At 47.7% G+C, this 23489-nt stretch overlaps 1 protein-coding gene across 4 annotated transcripts in view; it reads right to left on the minus strand.

The window, feature by feature from the left end:
- Positions 1-23093, minus strand: part of GMDS (GDP-mannose 4,6-dehydratase) — a 499210-nt gene extending 476117 nt beyond the window's left edge. For all 4 annotated transcript variants that reach the window (XR_009533609.1, XM_060110789.1, XM_060110790.1 and 1 more), the window contains exon 1: positions 22865-23093. Coding sequence is in view for 3 of the 4 variants with exons in the window: in XM_060110789.1 (XP_059966772.1) it covers positions 22865-22966 (102 nt within the window). In the remaining variant the exon portion in view is untranslated. The remainder of the gene's footprint in view (positions 1-22864) is intronic.
- Positions 23094-23489: the final 396 nt, after the last annotated feature.

Here is a 23489-nt window from a genome sequence, read left to right on the forward strand (position 1 = left end):
CAGGGGCTTCTGGTCGAATAAAACATTCGGTACAACAACGTGGCCAACACGTATTCAGCCCCTATCACGTGCAAAGCACTGCACCAGCTGCCCGACCAAGGGGTGCCAGGACGCTCCGGATGCTGCGGACGTTCAACAAAATCAGTGCTTTAGCAGCAGCAGCAGCAGCAGCAGAATAAACACGGTAAAGACTGTTCATTTTTTACTTAAAGACTTTCAAAATTAAAATAAACCTGCCCTTGAGCTCCTTGGAAAAATAACGGATTCCAGATTCGGAGCAGAAAAACACATGGATTGTCCTGTCCCCTTAGAGAGCAACGGAAGCCGAGACCACCAAGGCTGCACTAGAGGGCTGCAGAGGCCGAATGCAAAGGCTCCCCAGGCCACAGATGAGGCCACGGGACCATCAACAAGACACAGGGACTGGAATACACTGAAAATATTTAATTCCGTGAGTTCATAAAGATCCAAAAAAAAAAGTTGGTCATTAGAGGATGGTATGGAAGAACGCATTAAAAACTGATAAAGAGGGCTTCCCTGGTGGCGCAGTGGTTGAGAGTCCGCCTGCCGATGCAGGGGACACGGGTTCGTGCTCTGGTCCGGGAAGATCCCACATGCCGCGGAGCGGCTGGGCCCGTGAGCCATGGCCGCTGAGCCTGTGCGTCTGGAGCCTGTGCTCCGGAATGGGAGAGGCCACAACAGTGAGAAGCCCACGTACCACAAAAAAAAAAAAAAAAGAAAACTGATAAACAAAAAGAATTGATTATTTGTTTTGCCTTTCCTATATCTCAGGGTAACCAAATACTTGCAAGCTTCTCTTTTTAGAAGTATTTCAGCTAATCAGTGAAGAAGGAATTACAGAATTCAATTATCACCACTTTGCAACCTCTAATAAAATAATGGATCTTGATGATGACCCTCAATGGCTGCTGACACTACAAGAAGAAAAACAAGACAGTACACGCCTAACACAAGACCAGGTGCGAGTTACTCTTGCCCTCACCCACCCCCAAACCAAGACTGAACTTGATCGAGCCTTTAACCCTAAATACCAAATCATAGGAAATGCCAAGGAGTGAAAGAAAGAGCACCACGGAATGAACCAGCCGAAGTCAAACTATGGAAACAGGACACAGAAAACAGCCCAGTATCTTCAACCAAGAGATGTGACAGAGAGCCAGAGAGAGAGACACAGGCAGTGAAAGACAGACACAGAGGCAGAGAGAGAGACAGAGACACTGAGAGAGAGAGACAGAGACAGAGGGGAGAAGGGAGAGAAGGATGGGGGGGAAAGCAACAAGGAGGCAAGAAGGGAGAGAAGGGAGGAAAGGAGGGAAGTGGTTTAAGGAGGAGATTGTAAGAGTTAAGAGACATCAACACGGACCTTATTAGGACCCTGGGGCAAACAAACAAGTTACTAACAACAATTATGAGACAACTGGGGACGTTTGAATACCGAAAAATATCTGATTATGTTAATTATCATTAAGTTAGTAAATACAATAATGTCAATATAGTTATTTTGTAAGAGGATCATTGCTAGACTTGCCTGCTGAAGTAGACACACTTCCACACCACTGCAAGTTTTTTGTTTTTTTCTTTTTTTTTTTGCGGTATGCGGGGCTCTCACTGTTGTGGCCTCTCCCATTGCGGAGCACAGGCTCCGGACGCGCAGGCCCAGCAGCCATGGCTCACGGGCCCAGCCGCTCCACTGCATGTGGGATCTTCCCGGACCGGGGCACGAACCCGCATCCCCTGCATCGGCAGGCGGACTCTCAACCACTGCGCCACCAGGGAAGCCCCCTGTAAGAGGATCATTTACAGATAAATACTATACTAAATACAGCTGTAATAATGTGCCCAGAATTTACTGTTAAAAATTTGGGATGGGGGGTCATGGAAAAATGTAGAGCTACACCTGAAATAAATTTTGTCGCAAGCTAATAATTGTTGTATCTAAGTGGCAGGTATGTAGAGGCCCATTCTGCTATGATTTCTACTCTAGTATATCTTTGAAAATTTCCTTAATGAAAAGTTTAAACTAACAAATAAAATTGCCTTAAATCATTTTCAGGATAAGGCAGAATAGAAATGAAAACGTTTAGTATTGGGGATTAACATGTTTTTTTAAAGAGGAAAATATATACCACTTTAAAGGACTCATATCATGAAATAATTTTAATTTCTAATTTTACAGTATTTAAGGTTCGGAAATATGCACCTAAGGTTAAACTCTGTGAAGTGAATAAGAGTCCATCTCATTTCGTAATTCCTAGATTTATGATAAATTAAACGCGAACGTTTTTAGAGAAGCCTGCTCTCCATTGGCTCAAGTTCGTACGAAACCGACTTGACTTAGAGGAAGACGCACGTGCTCCAGGAGGCCCGCAGGGCTGTGTGTGTGTGCGCGTGTGTGAGCGTGTAAGTATACATGTGCACGCACTTACTGCACTCATGCTTTTCTGCGGAGAAAGATCCAGGCTTTAGTCAAAACGGTCCGTAATCCAAGAAGAGTTAATAAAAAGAAAACCCCAAAGAACCCCGCCTCACTTAGACGCGCTCCTGTCAGTCCTCCTACGTGGGAGCGTCGTTTCCGAGGACGAGCGGGGTCACCGAGGCCAGGCGCGCCCCTCCACACGGCCCTGCACACGCGCGCTCGCAGGGCACACCGCGACCTCCCGCCAGCAGCTGCCCCCTGCCCGGCGGGACCCCACCCACTCGGTCCTCCTGGAAGAACCTGGACTCGGCCCTCCCCCGCTGGGGGCCTCCTCCCACCGCGCTCCTGGGCCCAAGCCCAGCATTTACCACCTGGCACTGTGCGCAGGGGCCCACGGGGCGCCCTGCCCCGCGCACCCCGACGGGGGCCCAGGGCCAGCCCAGGGAGGGGGGCTGCGGCTGCCGCTCCCAGCACTTGGGGGGCAGCTCAGCGGGAGGGAGGGCCCGAGCACCAGAGCCGTTTCTCTAAGCCGGGGCTGTAACACCTCGGAATCCGCTTAAAACCTCCTGCGCCCCTCTGCGCCCGCCGGCGCCCCGCTGCCCCCGCCCTCTGCCTCCTTCCCACCTCCCTTCCGTTCCCACCAACTACCCCAACCCATCGCTAGGAAGACTGCCCTTCCCCCTGGGCTTCCTCTTCTCGCTGGAGGCTTCACTCCCCCGCCTTACTCTCCTGGGTAAGGAGAGCTGGGGAGCTGTTACACGTGTTTTCCTGTACTACAGGCCTGCAGTATATTTTTAATATACTGTAATGTTGCTATAATACAATATTTATATAATAAAACGTAATAGCGCATGGAATATAATACAGTATTTTACTATTAGGAGAAGGTTTCTATTTGTGGTTTGTTGTTTAATTTTAAAGGAGATATATAATTTCACCAACTTTCTTTTGAACTAAGTCTTTTTTTTTTTTTTTCTTTTTTTTTTTTTTCTTTTTTGTGGTATGCGGGCCTCTCACTGTTGTGGCCTCCCCCGTTGCGGAGCACCGGCTCCGGACGCGCAGGCTCCGGATGCGCAGGCCCAGCGGCCACGGCTCACGGGCCCAGCCGCTCCGCGGCATATGGGATCCTCCCAGACCGGGGCACGAACCTGTATCCCCTGCATCGGCAGGCGGACTCTCAACCACTGCGCCACCAGGGAGGCCCTGAACTAAGTCTTTTTCTGGGGTATAAGGTGGGAAAATGGTCCCCCAACGCTTTGTTATACCCTATGTTTAAACAGTAAATATCAAACAATGCTTATAATAATTTTGTAAATGACTTATAAAGCGATGGTACCCTTGTGAAGATTAAAGATGCAAAGATCTTAGCACACGGGGCTTGGCGCATGTAAGCCCTGGACATGTTTTTGCTGCCGTTCATAATCCTAGTACTACCTAGATTATAAGTAAAATGTCTCTTGATGTGAGTAGCTGAGTTCAGGGCATTTTGATTCAAGTAAGTGAGCTCCTTGAGGGCAAGGTGGCTCTTCCTCTTCTCTACCTTCCCAGCCCCACCAGGACCCTGTGCACACAGCCTGTGGGAGAAACACAGCCTGCAGGGGGAACACTTGGGATGAACCCGAGCCGAAGCCCATCAAGAAACAACAGACCTTCTTTGAAAGAAGGGAAGACAAGATGGGCTTTGCTCCAGATGATAAAAAAAGCCAGGCAACATTTTAATCAAGTTCATTTAGGCTCTGGAAGTATTCCAGCTGTGTCTGAAAGACAAACTGACTGAAAACAGATGCTCTCTGGTTGCAAAGTTGGTGAGAGAGGGCTGGCACTGCTAACAGCCAGCATTACATGACGCGTGGCCCGTGGGTGTGCCCTGAGGTCACACCTTACCCCACAGCAGCGCCCTTCTCGCTGGCACAGCAATCACCCCATCCCAAGCCTGATAAGTCGTTTTCTCACTCACCCCTTTCCTAAAAACATCTGCAGAGTTGCAACGAAAACCTCAGGGAACAAGAGGAAAAGAAAGCTGAAGGGTTACAAAAAATTCATCTGAATACCAAGATGCCCAGAACTCACCCTCTGGAAATTGGGAGATCAAAGGAAAGGGATAAAAAACAAAACGAACCCCATCCTTCTGTGCCGCCAACCAACCAAAGTCCCCTCTCCTCCCAGATAGAGAGGAAAACCAAAGGATGGAAACATCTCCGCCCCCAAGAAGTGCAAGACAAAGGCAAAGCAGTAGATCAGATCTTGGGAATTACTAAACATTTGCGTTTATACACTGTTTCTTGAATCAAGAGCCTGCCTCTGCCAGAAATTAAGGGATTCATTTTTGCAACATACTTTCACACCCCAGAATGGAAAGCAGGTGCTTACTTTATCCACCTCAGAGAGCACAGGACATTAACATTACCTTAGTTTTTATCCTTCCCATCTGATAACGCTTCAATAATCTTAAATATGTACATCTGTAATTTTGGATACTTTATATATTTTAATGTGTGTACATTTTAAAGTGTTTCAGATTATAACTGCCATACCACTTACTATAAACTATCCTATGGGCCAACAACCCTGCGATTAAGGGTTAATTATCCTCATGCGATAGATTAAGAAACCGAGGTCCCCAGAGGGTAAAGTTTGTTGCGGGTCGCAAAGTCCCAAAACCGGACCCAGAGCCTCCCAGGGGCCCCTCTAAGCTGGGTGAAGGCCCTGCCCCTACCCGGCTCTCGCTCGCGCAGCCCATCCTGGCCCGTCAGGCTGCTCTGTGTGAGTGGTGAGTCATCACTAGCCCTCAGACTTTCTGGTTTGCATGCAGATCAGTGTGTTTGCTATAGACCAACACTGATGATCAATAACGCAGCAAAAAGGAAGCAGAAAAGCACCTGTAATTACACACTAAGCTGGGGATCAGAAGGGAATGATTGCAAAGCACTAACAGAGTAGAATAAGGAAATGCTTAAAGGGTGAAAGGAGAGGGGTGGATTCAGGCCAGTGCCAGCTTCCATCTGGACCAAGACCTGCAAACATCCTTAATGACGCTTCCAGGGCTGTTTAAATAAGAACCCACTGTTTGCTTCCTCAACTTCTCCTAAGGCACGATTACCACCCACAAAGTCCTGCCCCTACAGCTCTGCCATTTGGGCAGGAACTCTGTCCCCATGATAAGCTGCTCCCACCCCAAGCCCTAAGGCCTCACCTGAAGAACTGGGGAAAAGTGCGTGTGTGCAGTGGGGAGGGACTAGACGGCTGTAAAAAAGAAAGAGATGGGGGGAAGGAGAAAACTATGAGGAGGGAGAGAGAAAATAAATAATCATGCAAGGGACCATTTCTAAAAGATGACACCTGGCCAGGCTAGCAGCCAAGATCTCCACCCTGTGCTCATCTGACTTTCCAACACTTCACCACGTCTCCATGAGAACAAGCTTCAAGAGGAGGAAATCCACTGAGAAACCCAGAGAGCCCTGCCCTCAGCCAGGTGGGACCCTCCACCGTCATCCTCCCAGGACGAGGAGCGATCCCAGGGCTCGCTCTGTTCTGCGCACTCACTAACCACATGCTTGTCTTTTCTCAGGACTGGCCTCGGGTGCAGAATCCTGCTTCTTGGGTAGAAATAACAGAAAACCCGTGAAGTGAGAGTCTCCTCTACAGAGGGGCCTGGGGTGCAGTCCACAAACTCTGTAAGTATACGTCAGAGCTACAGCACACCAGAGAGATCCGGACCACCACCAGCCAGATCTAAGAGTTAGATTTACATACAATAATTGTGCGTAAGAATAAAAGTGCAACCAAATCCTGGCATTGCTATGTATTATAATTAAATTGAAATATTAATAAATCAAGTTAATGAAGTGCTTTCGTAGAGTGTACCATTAAAAAAAGTTAACTGAAAAACAGACCAAGAGCAACAGTCCCAAGAACAAAGGTATCAAAACCTGCCTACAGGATGAGCACTGACGGAATATGAGTATCTGAACCTGCAGTCTTTTTTTTTTTTTTGTGTGTGTGTGTGTGTGTGTGTGGTACACGGGCCTCTCACTGTTGTGGCCTCTCCCGTTGCGGAGCACAGGCTCTGGACGCGCAGGCCCAGCGACCATCGCTCATGGGCCCAGCCGCTCAGCGGCATGTGGGATCCTCCCAGACCGGGGCACGAACCCGTGTCCCCTGCATGGGCAGGCGGACTCCCAACCACTGCGCCACCAGGGAAGCCCTGAACCTGCAGTCTTCAACAAACATTACAGGAATTTTTCTTTAAAGTGTTTGCATTTAACATGTCAAAATTAATGAACTCTGATCCTATTTGCATTTATTCCCCTAAATTACATAATCTCACTCAAAATAGAAAACCAATACAAACAACATGTGGACCAAAATATACAAGCAGACGTCTGTGACGACTGTAACAGAGGCCAAGGAGATGCCGCGTGGGTCATGTGATGAGGAATCTTGAAGATGGAGTTTCCTCTCCCCTGAAATCCAAGGTATGCTCCACGGCCTCCTACAGGCCCTCATACTCAATCCGTCCTTGCTAACTCCTACATTCAGAAGATTTCAGAACAATTCCAGAGCCACCGTAAGAGCCTATCCTACCCTAGGCAGTAACATGTGCTGAAAGGCAGTGAAGTGAATCAGAAACACACAAAACAGTAAAAAATAATAATAATAATGCTGCCGGTGACTGGTTCTGACTGGTATAATTATGGTGGTGTTTTTTTTCCCCTGATACTTTATACCTTCTTAAACTTTCTAATTTTTCTATAGTAAGCATGTATCACTATTTTTAAAAATTGGGAAAGTGTTAAGGAAAAGAATAGCTTCATCTTCAAGTCACTACCACAATCTGCTTTAATGGGTGGTTCTCTGCTCAAGCTCGCTCTTGAATCACTGGGATCATTTCTACAAAGAGCCAAATTTAAGTCCCACTCGAAGCCCAGCAAACTGAATACGGAAGAGCCAAGACTTTTTCAAGCTCCCCACGTGACTCTACGTGCCACCAACGTTGAGAGCTGTCCACGCTTTATAGACAGTTCCTACTTCAGCTGCAAAAGGCAAATGTCTTTGGAGAAGACTGAAATCAAAGGTCAAAACACCAAAAAGAAAAACAGAGTATTCTTTTGGAATGAGCCCCAAATCTAGAGAAATCACGGATTCCAGTGAGAATGTCAGTAATTCCTAGAGAGTGAGAAGGAGAAAAGAAACCTCAGCAGGAACTGCCGAGATGCGTGCAGTGAGTGAGGTGACAGGTGAAGCCCAGCGGAGCTGAAGGACTGGGTGGACAGGCCAGGGCTGTTTCCTTGGGATTCTAGAATAAAGGGCAGTTCTGCACAGGTGCACCTCAGGTCTCAGGGGTGTCTGGATCTCAGTGGCCACGCCAGCAAGTGAGGACAAGGCGGGGCCAGATCGCTCGGGGCTCAGCCACATGCGCCGCTGCCCAGAGATCACCTGCAGCTCCCCAAGCGCAGGCTCGCACGCCCGTTCCCACCTGCCCGGTTCTGGTGCCCACGCCACCCGTCCTACAGGGAAAGCCAGGAGCCAGCCCACGAGCCCCTCTGCTCCCCAACTCGGGGCCCAGGCCACCTGGAGACTCCTCTGAAGAGCCTGGCGAGTGGCGAATTCCCCAAGTCCTTCCCAAGCCCAAGCGACGGTGGACGTCATCCACAATGGTCAACATCCTCCTCAAGTCCAGTTTCCATTATACCAGCTGGAAACTCCAAGCTAGGAAAGCGAAGGGAGACGTCCAAATCTTCACTCCATACGTGTATTCACCCCTGTTCTGGAAAGCATATTTAAAGAGAAGAAAATCAGCTCATATAGGAGAAGCGACCTGTGTGGTTCAAAAAGCCCAGCAGGAATGTCAGGTTTCCTGGACCTGACCCTAAGCCTCTACTAAGCGCAGTGCCCCAGGAGGGTCTTCTAAGACCTCCAGCTGGGCTCCCAATCAATGGCCTTGTCTCCACGAAACAACTCCTTCTAAAACACGCCCTTGTTTTTAGGAATTAAACCCAAAATTCCCATAATAACAGTCCGGCAATAGTATAAACTTTTGGTTGTGCTTAAATAGCTTAAAATCTACATGCTCAAACATTAGTAAAGATTAAAAGACAACTCAATGGAAAGAAAATACTGTATAAAAGCTGAAATAATTCAAAACTTCCTAAATTAGTCAAAATAGCAAAATGGATGAGGGGGTGAAATGAAAAACCACTAGAGTCCACAAAACAGCTGAAAGAAAAAAAAACAACAATAGAAACAGCTCAGTATTTGTTCTAACTTCTATGTCTCCTTTCCAAGGTTTATATTTAAATTCAGAAAAGCAAAACTCTCTGAAAAATCCATTATCTTTATCACCTCTCCTCAAAAACAACCCCCGCCCAAATCTTCCTATTCACCCTTGAGAAATTCACTTAATACCCGCTGCCCACATACCCGGGGGGTTGACCAACCTCACAACACCAGAAGCTCCCCAAACTTGATTTCAGTTTCAGGTTCCCAAGTTAAACTTGAAACACAGCAGTAATTTGCATATTCCTTGCAAGCACACTCAAAGGACAGCCCCAGGACCAGAGCTGTCAGGAGGAACCGGGATCCTGGCTCTACCAGCTGCTGCTGGTCTTCTCTGGGAGGTGGGAGTCTGCCCAGAGCACCAAAGAACAGGGCAAAAAATGAAATCTCAAACCACCAGCTCACTAATGCTCACCAGGCACCTTGCAAGGTGCTCAGTACTCTATGGACAGTAACGCCACACTCTTTCCGATGCCCCCGGTTTCCAGTGTTCAGCCCGCTCTAGGGCATATAGTCAGGGAGGTATCTTACCCTGGGGTCCAGAAAATATGGTCACCGCAGGCCAGGAGACTTATATTTGAGTCCTGAGAATCAGACAAGTGAATAACTTTTCTTTAATAAAACAATTTTCAACGGTGTCCCAAACGTAGTCAATAGACCAAGGCCAATCCATGACACATTTGTAACCCATTCCTTTACAAAATGAGAAAAATGGACATACTAAACTAGGTCACAAGCCAAGAGTGTGTAATTTGGTGACTGCTCTTTATGCTGACAACACATCCTTGTTACATTTTAGTGGTACTGGTAGCAGACAGGAATTTGCTGTTCTGAAGGTTCTTACTTTAAAGATAAAAACTTGGCCACCGTATATATCATTCTCAAGTTTTTAACAGTCTGTGAAATCTGGGACCTGCTGATATTCAGGTCCTCCTCGCTCATCCCCCTAGACGCAAAACAGGGCCCGGCAAGAGCATCTTCTCCTCATTCCCAGTGGACTTCCAAAACATCAAACCGCAAAACTGCTTCTCAGCACTTCTCACCGTGAAAGGCACTGACACCACGGGAGTCGAATCACAGCAGCCCCACTGACTGTCCTGCTCACGCGCACTCTCGTGCGGATGACCACAGCACGCGTTTACACTGCTCAAGCGGCTGGGACGCTCTCTGAGCCGCTTCTGCACGTGCTGTGCGAGGTCAGGGCGCAGATCCATCATCCACTGCTGCAGAACCCTGTTACCACAAACTCGGCAGCTTCAATCTCCCCACACTGACGATCACGCATTTTCTATGGATCTGGAGCCTGGCATGCTTAGCCAGGTCATCTCTAGGTTACAAGCCAGGTGTCAAGTCTCATCCAACGCCTGAGTGGATCTAAGGGTTCACTCCATTTGTCGACAGAATTCAATCACGGTGGCTCTAGGACCAAAGGCCTTACCTTCCTGCTGGCTGTCACCCAGAGACCACCCTAGCTCCTAGGTGTCATCCACAGTTCCCTGCCAACAAGGCCGCTTGCTTCCTCAAAGCCAACAAAGGAGGAGTCTGTGGAGTTTTTATTTTTTTTGGGTATTTTTGGTGTTGACTTGCAATATTATATTAGTTTCAGGTGTCCAACATAGTAATTTGATATTTTTACAGATTATACTCTAGACAAAGTTATTATAAAGTACTGGATATATCCCCTGTGCTGTACATTACATCCTTGTAACTTATTAATTTTATACCTAGTAGTCTGTACCTCTTAACCTCCTTCATCTATTCTGCTCCTACCCCCAGCCCTCTCCCCTCTGATCACCACTAATCTGTTCTCTGTATCTGTGAGTCTGTCTCTGCTGTTTTCACTTACATGTGGAATCTAAAAAATAAGCAAACAAACAAAACAGGAGAACTTTGTATTTATATAACAATAATGATGGTGATGATAGAACAGCTTTTTTATTAGGAACAAATTGGCCTAAATTCCAGTGGCTATTAAAGTGCCTATGACAGAGCTCAGTGTTAAATAAATATTTGTTGAAATGATCCATTAATGCTCCTCATTAGATGAGGTTCCTTGAAAACAGGGACAATGGGTGTTCTCCATAATACCAAAGGAAGGAATATCTTGCTTACCAGCAGAAGGCATGCAAAAATATTTGCGGGATAACTTAAAATGTGCAAAGAATTCCAAGATGAAGGAAATGAATGAGGGCTGGAATGTGAAGGAAGCTAGAATCTGAAGACAAATACATGTGAATAGGCCAAAGCAAGAGAGAATTCCCAGTAAGTGCAAAGTGGGAACAAGCATATCATCTGCCTACCAGTCTCTCTTTGCTGCTGTAACAAATTTCCATAAATGTAACAAATGACCATAAACCACAGTGGCTTAAAACAGCTCCCATTCACTACTTCACAATTCAGCAGATTGGAAGTCTGAAATCTGCCTTGTCAGGCAGCCTCGGTTGCTTTCTGGAGGCTCCAGGGAGGATCCTATGGCCTCTCCCAGCTTTCGGAAACCGCCCGTGCCGCTTGGCTGTGGCCCCTTCTATCTGCAAAGCCAGCCCTGGCCGGCTGAACCTTCCTCACAAGGCCGTCTTTTCTGACACCTCTGTCTCCCTCCTCCCCACTGAAGGACCCCCATGATGCCAGACCCCACAGATAAGCCAGGATCATCTCTCATCTCAAGATCCTGATTTTAACCACATCTGCAAAGTCCCTTTTGCCACGAGAGGTAACACATTCACAGGTTCCAGGGACGAGGACGTGGACACCTTGGGGTGGGGTGGGAGCATTACTCTGCCTAGCATAGTCTGTTTATGAAACAGTAAAGAAAAACACCAGCCTGGAGTAAAACACTGCTGAGGGAATGCAGAAGAAAGCTAAATTGAATTAACCCTAGCAGACTGTGAGATCCGGAAGAAGGAACGAAAGCTCGGCATTACTGTGCGGACAGCCGCCAGCACTGAGACTCAGGTCACTTGATCACTCTGGATGCTGGTCATCTCTAGAATGAAGCAATCCCTGCCCTGCCTGCATCCCAGAATACCATGTAGAACAATGGAAATGCTTTTTACATGCTTTGAGAACTACAAATTAATATACAAATGTAAGATATTATGGCTAACATCACAGTGAAGCAAAGTCACACATCAGCAGTGTGGGATCCTAAACCACACTGCTTCATCCCAAAAGCCCTTTGATCTTGTTGAGCAGAGTTCTGAGGCTTGACTTACCTAGAAAAAAGCATTCCTTGAGTGCAAAAATCAGACTCTGCTTAACAAAATATTCACGTTGCTAGAATATATTCTTGCAATAACATCAAAACTCATAAAAATCTAAGATAATAAATATAAAGAAAGAAAGAAAGGGGGGAGAATTGAAGTATAACTGAAGTAACCTGGTTAACTTCAATCATGAAACTAAAGGGGAAAATGTTCGTTTTAATACCAGGAGGCAGGTAACACAGCACATTCCGGGCGGCGGGCAAGCAGAGCAGAATACAGGGCTTCCCCACCCACAGCTGCATCCAGGCCTAGACGGGACACTGTGTGGCCGGGATCTCTCACCTGCATTCCAAGCTGACATTTTAAATGGCTTACAGGTTGTTAGAACTTGAACGTCATGCTCTCATCTCACACTCAAGAGGAACAGAACTGAATTCACTCCCTTCCCCAAGCACTGCTGTTCCTTCCCAGGGGCAGCATTTCTGGCCATGGTGATACCAGCCAGCCAGCCAGCCTCCAAAATCAAAACAACCTCGAGATCTCCAACTCTTCCCTTCCTCACCACCCACCCCCGTACCTAACTAATCACAAAGTCCCGTTGTCCCTTTGATTCTCTGTCCTTCTCCACAACCAACGTTGCCTGCATCTACATCCTTATAATCTAGCAGGTCTTCCTGGCTCTCCTACTCAAATTCACTCTGCGCCTACACCACGCTGCCCTCTCCTCTCACTCTCCCCCATGCTGGGGAACGCACCACACATAAGTCATGTATTATACATGATAAATATAAGCACCAGAATTTCATAAGCAGCGTGTGTCAGGCACCTCACTAGGCATTATTAAAATCATCCTATCTAATCTGCACACCACCTTGTGATGTGGGTATAATTAACTGCATTTTAAAGAAAAGGGAATTAGGGTTCAAGATGATTAAGTAACTCCCGGAAGGACGTTTCTTAAAGCAGGATTTGGGCCCAGGTTGCAGACTCAACCGAGGCCGAGCTCCACTCATACCCCTGCTTATTTAGTCAAACCCACACCCCTCAACCTGCTCTTCCAGGCCTCCCCGGACTCGCACGTCTGGACTTTGAATATGCTATTTGCCATACTCCATCCACACACCGCCCTCTCAGGGAGCTCAGTCCCTCGTCGCCCCCCAATCTGACCACGCTTTGAGGCCAGCCCCCGGAGCCCTCCCAACTGCACTAGTCCCCACCGCCCTCCTTTCCCTGCTACTGTCTGCAAAGCCACTCCTCCCTAAACTGACGGCCACAGGCGCACCCTCACCTCGGCACCTACACGTCTGCTTCCTTCCCTACCTACTCCAAGTCCCGTACCATGTCTTACACTCTGCACTTTACACGCTGGGGATACTACAGGGAACAAAACACTTAAAAGTATATGCTGGTTCAAATAATCATACACCTAATATTCTAGTACAAAACAAAATTATCTGATTTTAACCTCTTATGTCTCTGTCTACAATACTGGCTCAAAAATTAGCTATCAAACCCTAAAACAAATATCAATTGCCTGGCTGACACTAACTCACCATTAGGAACTATACTAGGAGTATTCTGTTAAACTCAAATTTGATCAGCCAAAAAGAAAAATCTGACCTGCCCCCTACGTTATGTCATCACACGATGACAGTTCATAAATGCTTCCTCACTTGGTCTGTGATTCCCCGGTGTATACATAAATATATGATCAAATAATTGGCAAGGTCTCCAAATGGAATAAATGTTAAAGGCTGGAAATACAGCTTTTGAGATAGAAAAATGAGAATGAAAATAGGAACATCCTTCACGAAATACTAGACTATGAGGATCTCTACATCAAAAAGAAGAAAAAAGGAGCATATAGGGGATCGTTCAGCAGTTCAGCTTCCTACAGAAAGGCCTCACAGTTAACCCTTTTAATGCAATGGCATTCATAACCAGAAACTTCCAAGCTAAGTGATGCTCAATAAATCTGCTGAATTAATGATACTATGGATCATTTTTATTTAAGGGAAGATCTCCTTGTGATTCAGTGACTCTCTTATTATTATCATAGCAATTAACATGCTGTAAAATTACCTGTCACATTACTCATCCCCCCTAGACTATCAGCCCCTTGAGAACAATATCATATCCATCTTGCTGGTGGCTATACGCCTAGCACCTAACTCAACACAGAATAAATCTCCGCAGCTGTTTACTGAATGCACAGACCCTCCACTATTAAACACTAACCTCAAAATACAGACTCTTTTTTAATATTTCAATCCAAAAAATAAATAACAGGAATTTTAAATCCTTCCTCACCAAAAAACCACTTCATTTGGTAAAATCTACCAGGGCAGACAGCTCAGAATTTCTGCTTTAACCTTATAAATTCTAGCAAAATACAACTCATATGTGAATTTCTTCCCAGTTTACACACTTAATTATAAATTCACTACAGTTAACAGTCACTGGTTTTTTTTTTTAATTCTCCTATTGACCTTAGCTTTGAAACTGATATTAAATGACTGCACTGCTTAAATACAAGACATTTTGCACACAATAAACTATAATTAGTGTTCAATTCTGAAGTTATAGCACGCTCCACTCTGAACAGACTTTAGCGATCGCCAGGTGATCCCTTCGTATTATGGATTAAGAAAAAATTAAGGCTATACAATTAATTGGTGTTAAAACCCAGCCTCTGATTCTCAGGTCCACACTCTTTCCCCAGTTAATCAATTAATTATGTGTAATGTAAAGACATAAAAACAGTTTCACCGCGTAACAGTCTCTGGCCAAAGCAGGACAGGACTGAAGACAGCCTTCTCATTCCCAGTTATGCCAGACCTTTCCTCCTGGACTGCAAATCACAGTAAGGAGGATTAAAGTCCAGTCCAAAGCCCACAATCCTCTCACACGGGAAGATAAGACCGGCCCCCAGATCTGCTTTGCACTGTAAGACACACCGGATGTCAAATCTGTTTATAGCCTGTGGCTGATTCCAAATCCCAGGGGACTTTCAGCCCTAGGCAACAGATCCCCCCCACGGAGCAAGGCTGACTTTGGAGCCCTCCACATTCAATGTCCTTGCCCCATATTGGAGTACTCTCACTATCTGGTTAGCACTGTGAAGAGAGGTCCATTCTAGTCATGGGGCAAACGCCCTATTCCATGCCAGACCTCTTTTCTATTCGGTAGGAATAACTCTTCCAACCTAACAGCAAAGGTAAATACTCTGCCCAAATCGATGCAGCTCCTAAGTAGCTAAGCAGTAACTGAAACCCACACTGGCCAAGAAATCCAACTCCTCTACCACTTGTCCCAAGACAGAGTCCCAGCATTTAGGGAGTTCGCAAGATAAGTCATCAACAAATTAATTAACGGTATGACCTAAATGACAGCAAAGAAAATAAAATAAGGGGCACATAATGTAGTGATTAATACAGGCCTATTTTACTACTATAATCCATATCTTTCCACAACTGCAAAAACAAAAAAAACTCTTGAATATGCTTTATTTTTCAAATTTGACACACCATCTATTTACCTCTCCTTAGAATTTATTTGTTAATTCTAGTAATAAACTTGATAGAAAATAAAATTACTGGGATTTACATTTCACCTCTGACTTTGCAAACAAGGACGGGAGTGACCTTTGGGCTATCTGTTTAACCTCTGCGTTCCTCAGGGGTGACAAGAAAACCGCCTCAGAGGAGGGCTCCCTTGCTCCAGACAGGAAACAGGTGTAAAGCCTGCTGAGCAGTGCCTGGCAGAGGGAATGCTCAACACACCTTAATTACTGTCGTTCACCCACCGTCACCACCCAGAACAGGAGTGTCACAGGAGGCTCATTTGTGTCTGTTCTGTTCACTGTCGTATCCCCAGTGCCTGACACATCGTTGGCACTCAAACATCCGTCGACCGAATTAGTCATGAGCATTAGTACTTCTATTACTAAGTAGAGGATGATCTGCCCCCAAATGTAATTGCCTCCAAGAGAAAAGATTAATTAAGCAAAAAACAACAACAACAAAAAACCACCAAATTGCTACTGGAAATTTTGGGGATATGAAATAGAGAACCACTCTCAGCCCGAATGCAAGGCTTACTGGAAGAGAGAAGAGAGGAGGGTCCTCTCAAGTCAAGGAAGCATCTCTTCAGATTAAACTATCACCTGGAGAAAAGGCAAGTCCAAAGCATCCATTAAGGGCACTCTGCAGGCCAAAAGATTTTCCAGCTTACATGACGGCGTACAAGAGTCTAGAACAGGAGACTTCTTAGTCTCCTCAGGAATCTGGGCCTTGACAGCAAGGACAAACCGCACTCTGCAGAGAGGAAAGGAGCACAGCAAGTGAACCCGGAGCTGTAACTCCGGTCCACACGGAGGTGGAGAAGGGCCCTCGCCCGCCTCTCTCCACCACCCAGAGACCTCGCTGTCCCTGTGCACATTGGGCGGCGGGCAAGCTCTGCAGCCACAGGCTCCAACCAGACCACCCTCACCCAAGCTGCAGCCCTGGCCCACTTCTGAGGGCCCACAAAGTGGCGGCTGGCTCTTGACCCTCCACCGGGAGGTCTGTGGGCAGGGAAGCCACTCTGCTCCCCCATCTCCCTTTCTTACCGTAAAACCCTCAGAGAACTGGGAAGAATGCTGGAGAAAGGTGCCACCAGGGGTCTTCAGCAGGCTTCAGAGAGCAGCCCTCTGCCCCCCGTCCCCACCCTCACCCCAGACTTCTCCTACGACACACAGGCTAGTATGTTAATATCACCTAACCAGCATGGTAAAGCACTAATCAACAAACAGCCTTTAAAAACAACCTGCTGGGCTTCCCTGGTGGCGCAGTGGTTGAGAGTCCGCCTGCCGATGTAGGGGACACGGGTTCGTGCCCCGGTCCGGGAAGATCCCACATGCCGCGGAGCGGCTGGGCCCGTGAGCCATGGCCGCTGAGCCTGCGCGTCCGGAGCCTGTGCTCCGCAACGGGAGAGGCCACAACAGTGAGAGGCCCGCGTACCGCAAAAAAAAAAAAAAAAAAAAAAACCTGCTTCTCAAGAGCAGTGAACTTGTACAGTTTGTCAACAATCTGGCCAACAGAGCTAGTCTGACCTGACACAGGAGAGAAGGTCCTGAGAAAAGACTAGTGCAAGAGGTTCTCAGGCAAGTCTGAAGTTCTCCAAATCTCAGTTTCCCTGCTTGGTATAAGGAGGACGGTAAATATACCTACCACCCACAGGTAAATGAGATAATTTATACAAAATGCTGGGCACACTGCCTGGCACACAGCAATCATTCTATCAATGCTAGTAAATTTTTTCTGTGCCCTCCCCCCAAATAATTATCTACCAAGTGTCCAGAATCCTGGTTAAAGGCAAACATTTTGCCTCACTCCTTAAGCCTGATTCTTTACATGGAATCATAGCCAAATAATCCCAGTTTAGTGAAAACCTCTAACAAAAGCTGAGAAAAGGCTGCTTCAAAGGACAGGCAAGTTGAGAACTCCACACCTCAAAGAAAGCCGTTCAAGACCACAAGGACAATTAGCAGTTCTTCTAGTTCATCTCAGCAATCAGGTGGTAACTAATAAAACTCCCCTCGATTTCAGCCCTGGAGTCCCGAAGCCCCACATGGAGACAAAGCACTGGGCTTTCGCACGTAACGGGGAGACAGGCTGTGCTCAAGAAGTCTGCAGGATCCGGAGGCAACTAGCTCGGGACAGCATATGCCTCCAATGAAGCGAGTGTCAGAGTTCTCTAAGGAACGGCCTAACGTGAACCCCCTTCTCTAGTCCCTGTATTTTATTAATTTTCCTTTGTAAGTTAAATACTAAAGACTCCTATTTAATTGCCTCTCAATCTTTTCAAACTGCAAATATTTTGTCAAAATAAGATGTTAAATGTTATAAAACTTAACATAAAGTCACCTTTTCCTTAAACACTGAAATAGATTTGATTGCTTTTCAGGTGTAATTTATTATTATTCAACTTTACAGAACACCAAGCTACACATTTCACAACCATAGACTCCTTTACCCCGATTTTTCTGGCTCAAAGCAGCCCCTTTGCCATTGTCAGTGAAGGACAGTGTTGATCAGTCCTAGCTCCAGTGCTAAGCGGCTGTGCGACCCGGGAAATCACACCTTCTCAGCCTCCCTTCCTCCTCCACACAATGATGGTTATTTAACTCCAGTACTAAGATCTCAACGTGCACGCCAATGGAATTTTTTTTTCGGAATATTTTTTTTAATTCAATGGTTAACATGAGTACAAAAACGGGATACTTTTTTTCCCTGAAATGGGTATTTTCTAAATCCTTTAAATATGAAGTTACAACAAATCATTTTATCTCCTAAATTGCAACTATGTTGGGTATATACTGTCCAATTCCCCCACAGTACCCTGAAATGCCTTGCTTCTATCCAACCAACAACAACTGCATCCTGTTCACATTTCTACAGACTTCTACAACTTCCAGGAAAGTTTTCTGCAAGATAATAAACATCAGTAAGTAAAGACTTAACTACGAAATATTTTGAGTACCTAACCCTTACCAGTTATGCTAGATATAGAGGATAAGTGATTAAGACACTTTTTTCCTAAACCCAAGGAGTCACAATCCTGTAAAGACATAGCACCGTGCCATCACTCCCATCCCTTTCCCAGGCAGACATCACTAATCTATCATGGGCCTCTCCCTTGAACTGGACACAGCTTTGGCTCCGCAATTCCATGTAGCCATTACCAATCAAATAGGCTTATTTTAATAGACTTCATCACATTTCACTAAATCTCCATTTACACAAGTGATGATTCTGATGTCGATACTGGAATGCAGAAATTTGCGGGACACCAAATATGGATTAGAAAGTAAAACCAGAAGATGTAATATCCCCGTCATCTATTATAATCCCATTGAAGCATTATTTAAAAGGGATAAGGAAAACTGTGGAAAGAATGGTACTTCCTGACAATTCTCAATTACCATTTTCCAGCATCTTAAATTAATTCTTAAATGAAGAAGATAAAGCCTGTGAGAGCCACCTAAGTCTAAGGAATCTGGGTATCTGTTTTAAACATGCTCTCTTTAAAGACTATGGTTGTCTGATGGCAGCTAGAACATGCTCAAAAGAAAATAATTAAATTAGTGAAAATAAAAAATAAGGCCATAGGGCTTCCCTGGTGGCGCAGTGATTGAGGGTCCGCCTGCCGATGCAGGGGACACGGGTTCGTGCCCCAATCCCGGAAGATCCCACATGCCGCGGAGCGGCTGGGCCCGCGAGCCATGGCCGCTGAGCCTGCGTGTCCGGAGCCTGTGCTCCGCAACGGGAGAGGCCACAGCAGTGAGAGGCCCGCGTACAGCAAAAAAAAAAAAAAAAAAAAAAGGCCATAAAAATAAAATTCTGAAACAAAATATCGCGGCTTAAATAATCTGCCTGACAGCTCAAAGGGTCCATCTCTTTCCTCTATGCAAGATTTGGTAAAAATGTGTTGTCTTCCAACAGCAGACAAGTTAACTCCTCTTGACCAGGACTAACTTTCCAACCATTTAAAGATAAACGCTTTGCCTTCCATGTGTCATGGCGCAGAACTCTGGACTTGGTGCTTGCTTAGATGTCTGACCACATATAAAGTGCTTCCTAAGGAAAACCTAGGCTACTTGCAGGTGTGGAGGACCTCAATGTGTCAGTTCTTCCATATTTAAAACACCCATATTAATTTCGTACCAAGGACACCTGACAAGGTAGTCTACAGTTCCAACTTGCCTATGCTCCTGGCAGAGACTAGCTTGACATAACAGATATCAGAAAGGGAAAAATCCACAAATGCTGACCATTCAGTTCTCTAAAGTCTCCACCTACTGAAAAATGTGCTCCCACAGTCCGTCGGGGTAACAAGAGCGTCCTGAGATGACTCTATTGAGCTCATTGGGCATCATGTTGGTCTGTGTCCCCCTGAGAGTTCAGTACTAACAAAGTTCCACGTGCCCACCCACTCTGTCTCGACGGTCAGGGAGCTCAAAGCTGAATTTCATGCCCACCTGGCAGCCGTCCTCAGTGCTGGGGACACTACCTCCATCTTTCTACAGCCTTCACTGCAGACTCCTATTTTTTTCATTCTTCTTAGGATGGTCCAACGCTGTGTTTTTTTAATTGAAGCCACCTCAGAATCTTTTTGGAAATAAGCAAGGGGTAAAAAATGTAATAAATTCTCTTTCCTCCCATTATTACTATGTTTGGTCCTCATGGCCCCCCAAACTTTCCCCTCTCTGCACTTCTGTACACACTGTTCTCCCCAAACACAGCCCCTGCTACTGCCAGCATTCAGTGAGGTTGGATGAACCAGGCATGTGGGCACTAACATATTTGTAAAATACGGATTTTGACATGTGCATTAAGTCCCTCAAAAACTGTGAGATCCTGGAGGGCAGAGAGTACAGCTTATGTAGGCTCTGGCTCCCAGCAGCCACAAAGCAAGCCTTGCACCCTGCAGACACACAGTAGAGACAAGTTCTGTTCATGGGAAGAGGAAGTCAACATTTTGGAAGCCCACTAGGTGAAGCCACATGGGAGGTAGTAAGCTCGAAAGAAGGTTTCTACCCTAAAGGAGTTAACAAACCAAAGAACTAAGCTATGTAAACTATCTATGTAGCCAACATGGATTGCACATCTGTAAATACAAAGAATTGAAAATACAAAGCCTGGAATGATTGCATTTGGCTGAGGCTTTTAGCTGAGTTAAAAGGAGTAAGACTTGTGAGGGCATTCAGGCGCAAAATAATGACCCCACGGAGGTACAAGGCAGCAATATTCAGGGACCAGCAATAACATTTCCCCAGGTGTAGCAAAGAGCAAGCATAATTAGACCATGAGGTGAGCCCTGGGGATGGCTGGCGGAGAGCCTTGAAGCGGCAATGCAGAGCACAGCCTGGTTTTCTTCGAGGTGATTTAATAAGATAAAAAAAACTCCGGGAAATGATTCACAACTACTGTCAGGAAGAGACAGGAGGAAGAAAGCTGGAATGACTGCTGGCAGTGAGCACTAGAGATGCACAGCAGACAGACACCCTGGCCACCTGCACGCATTCTCAAGGGCGAACGTGGGACAATCCATGCAAGAGCCCATCTTAGCACAAAGGCCACGACAGCCCTAAGGGCCAGAGCAGCGGTTTCAATCTCACCTTGAATCTGAGACCTCTTCTTAGAGTAAAACAATCCCTCTCTCTCCCCTACTCCCCCTGTCTCTGTCCCTCTCTGTCTCTCTCTGTCCCTCTGTCTCTCTCGTCTCTCTCTCTCTCTCTCTCTCTCTCTCTCACACACACACACACACACACACACACACACACACACACACAGAGCTGTAACTTAATGTGGGTGGCTAACCACAGAGGCAATATAACAAAATGGCTTAGAGCAACTCTTGGGTTCAGATCTCAGCCCCAACACTCAGGAGATGTGCGCCCTCAGGGAACATACTTAACCTTACTTACTAAGCCAGGTGTAAAATGGGAACAAAAACTGTACCTGCCTCTTACATAGGAATATATAAAATGTTCAGCAGAGTGAGTAGCTCAGCAAGCTCTCACCCAACACGACTAAGAAACCGGACAGCAGGTATGGCTCTCCAGACCCTTTGCATTAACCTCACAGCACTCCGAGACCCATGGCGGGAGTCACTGTCCAGGGAGATAAATGTGAAGCAGAGCGGTAAACTCCACCAGCAGGGATTTACGTGGCAACCAGAGTTCAGCACTGTGCCAGGGGCTGCAGAAGCCAGCACAACACCCAACAAGTGAGGGGACAATGCACAGGGTGGGGTTGGAGGGAAGTGGGAGATACTGGTGCAGAGGTTAGAAGGAGCCTGACCCTCAAGCAGCGGTTTTAAGGTAGAAATGAAGTGGGGAGCCAAAACTGTCTGGCCAGGGAGTAGCTTAGGAAGACAGCCTGGAGGAGGCCACTCAGCACCAACCGGATCACTGCACTCCCGGCTCTAAATAAGGTTTCCCTTCTAACCTGCATGGATTCACGCTGCTGGCACTTCAGTAGGCATAAGCCATACCAACAGAGTTACAGGAACAGCTTAACTAATTTCTCCATAATATTGAAAGTATGCAGGCCCTTGAGTGAATTTGAGGGTTCTCTTATTCAGCCTCAGATCCCTGTCCCTCCCCCCCACCCCTCCCACCAGTTTTCAAACCGGGGTTTACTGTAATTACCTTAAACACAGCACGATGCATGAGTAACTAGGAAGTAATCAGGTATCCAGCAGTTACAACTATCTAACGCCCTTTCACTGTACCTCTAGACAGCTTCTACCTCTTTTCTCCCGCCAGAGAGTCTGAGAGCAGTGTGAATCCCAACTGGACACTTCCTAGCTCTTTGACCGCGGGCCTCGGTTTCCCCATCTGTGAAGTGGAGATCATAAGAGCACCGCCTCAAAGAGCAGCTGGGAAAACTAAATGAGGTCCTATCAGCCAAGTGACTGCGCGTAATAAGCACAGCCTGCGTGCGCATTAGGATTATCACCTTTATTCACCCCATCACTTCCTGAGCACCGGGTGTCGGCACCGCCACCGCCCGGGGGGACCCGAGAGGCCCGGCCCCGGCGCCGCCCGCCGCTCGCAGGCCAGGTTCCGGACACTCCTGAGGATCTGGGGCACGGAGGGGACCCGGCCCGAGCCCGGACCAGCCTGCCCCACGTCCAGGTGCGGCCGCGGTCTCGGAAGTTCCTGCGAGGTGGGCTTTTAACGTGTAACACAAAACAGGAAAACATTTCCTGGTCTGTGACTGCACAGCACCGCTCCCTCTTACTTCCTCCGCGACCTGGGACCCGGGCGAGGGGACCGGGCAGCAAGGGAGCCCCCGCGCGCGGGCACCGGCCACCCCGCGGCCCGAGCTCCCGGCGCCCCCGCGGCCGCCCCGCCGGCGCCCCGAGCGCACACGTGCCCGCGGCCCCCGCCCCCGCTCACCTGGCCCGTGATGCCTGTGATGAGCGCCACCTTCCTGGGCTTTCCCGTCTCGCCGTCCCCGGAGCCGCGGGCGCTGGGGCAGTGCGCCGCTGCCTGGGCCATGTCCGCGCGCGCTGAAGAGAGGCGCCGACCAACGGGGGTGTGCCGCGCGAGCCTCCTCGCCAGCTGCAAAGACCAGCCCCGCGCCGCCCGCCGCCGCACTCTGACAGGGCCGCCCGGGAGGCCGGCGGGGCGGGCCGGGGGCGGGGCGGCCGGACTGCAGCCTGGCGGGCGCAGCGTCAGCCGCATCACCGCGCGACGCACCGCCGCGCCGGCGGCAGGCCCCGCCCTCCCCGCCAGCGGCCTCACAGCCAGAGCAGGCCCCGCCCACTGCCGGCAGCGGGCGAGCCAGGCGGGGCGGGGCTTGTAGGCGGTGCCTGCACCTGAAGGGCGGGGCGCCGGGCGCGCCTGCGCGGGCTTATCCAGAGCCTCAGGATAGGTTGGAATGCCGGGTCTTCGCGCCAGGCTAGTTTCTTGCAAGGGCTGGCAGTGGACGGGGCGGGCCGTCGGCGGCCTGACTTCACCACCTCACGCTGCACGTCCTCCCCTCCACCCTCCTGAATATCCCAGGAATCGCCACACTCTC

This window comes from Mesoplodon densirostris, chromosome 10, assembly GCF_025265405.1.
Source record: "Mesoplodon densirostris isolate mMesDen1 chromosome 10, mMesDen1 primary haplotype, whole genome shotgun sequence".
NCBI classification, from domain to species: Eukaryota; Metazoa; Chordata; class Mammalia; order Artiodactyla; family Ziphiidae; genus Mesoplodon; species Mesoplodon densirostris.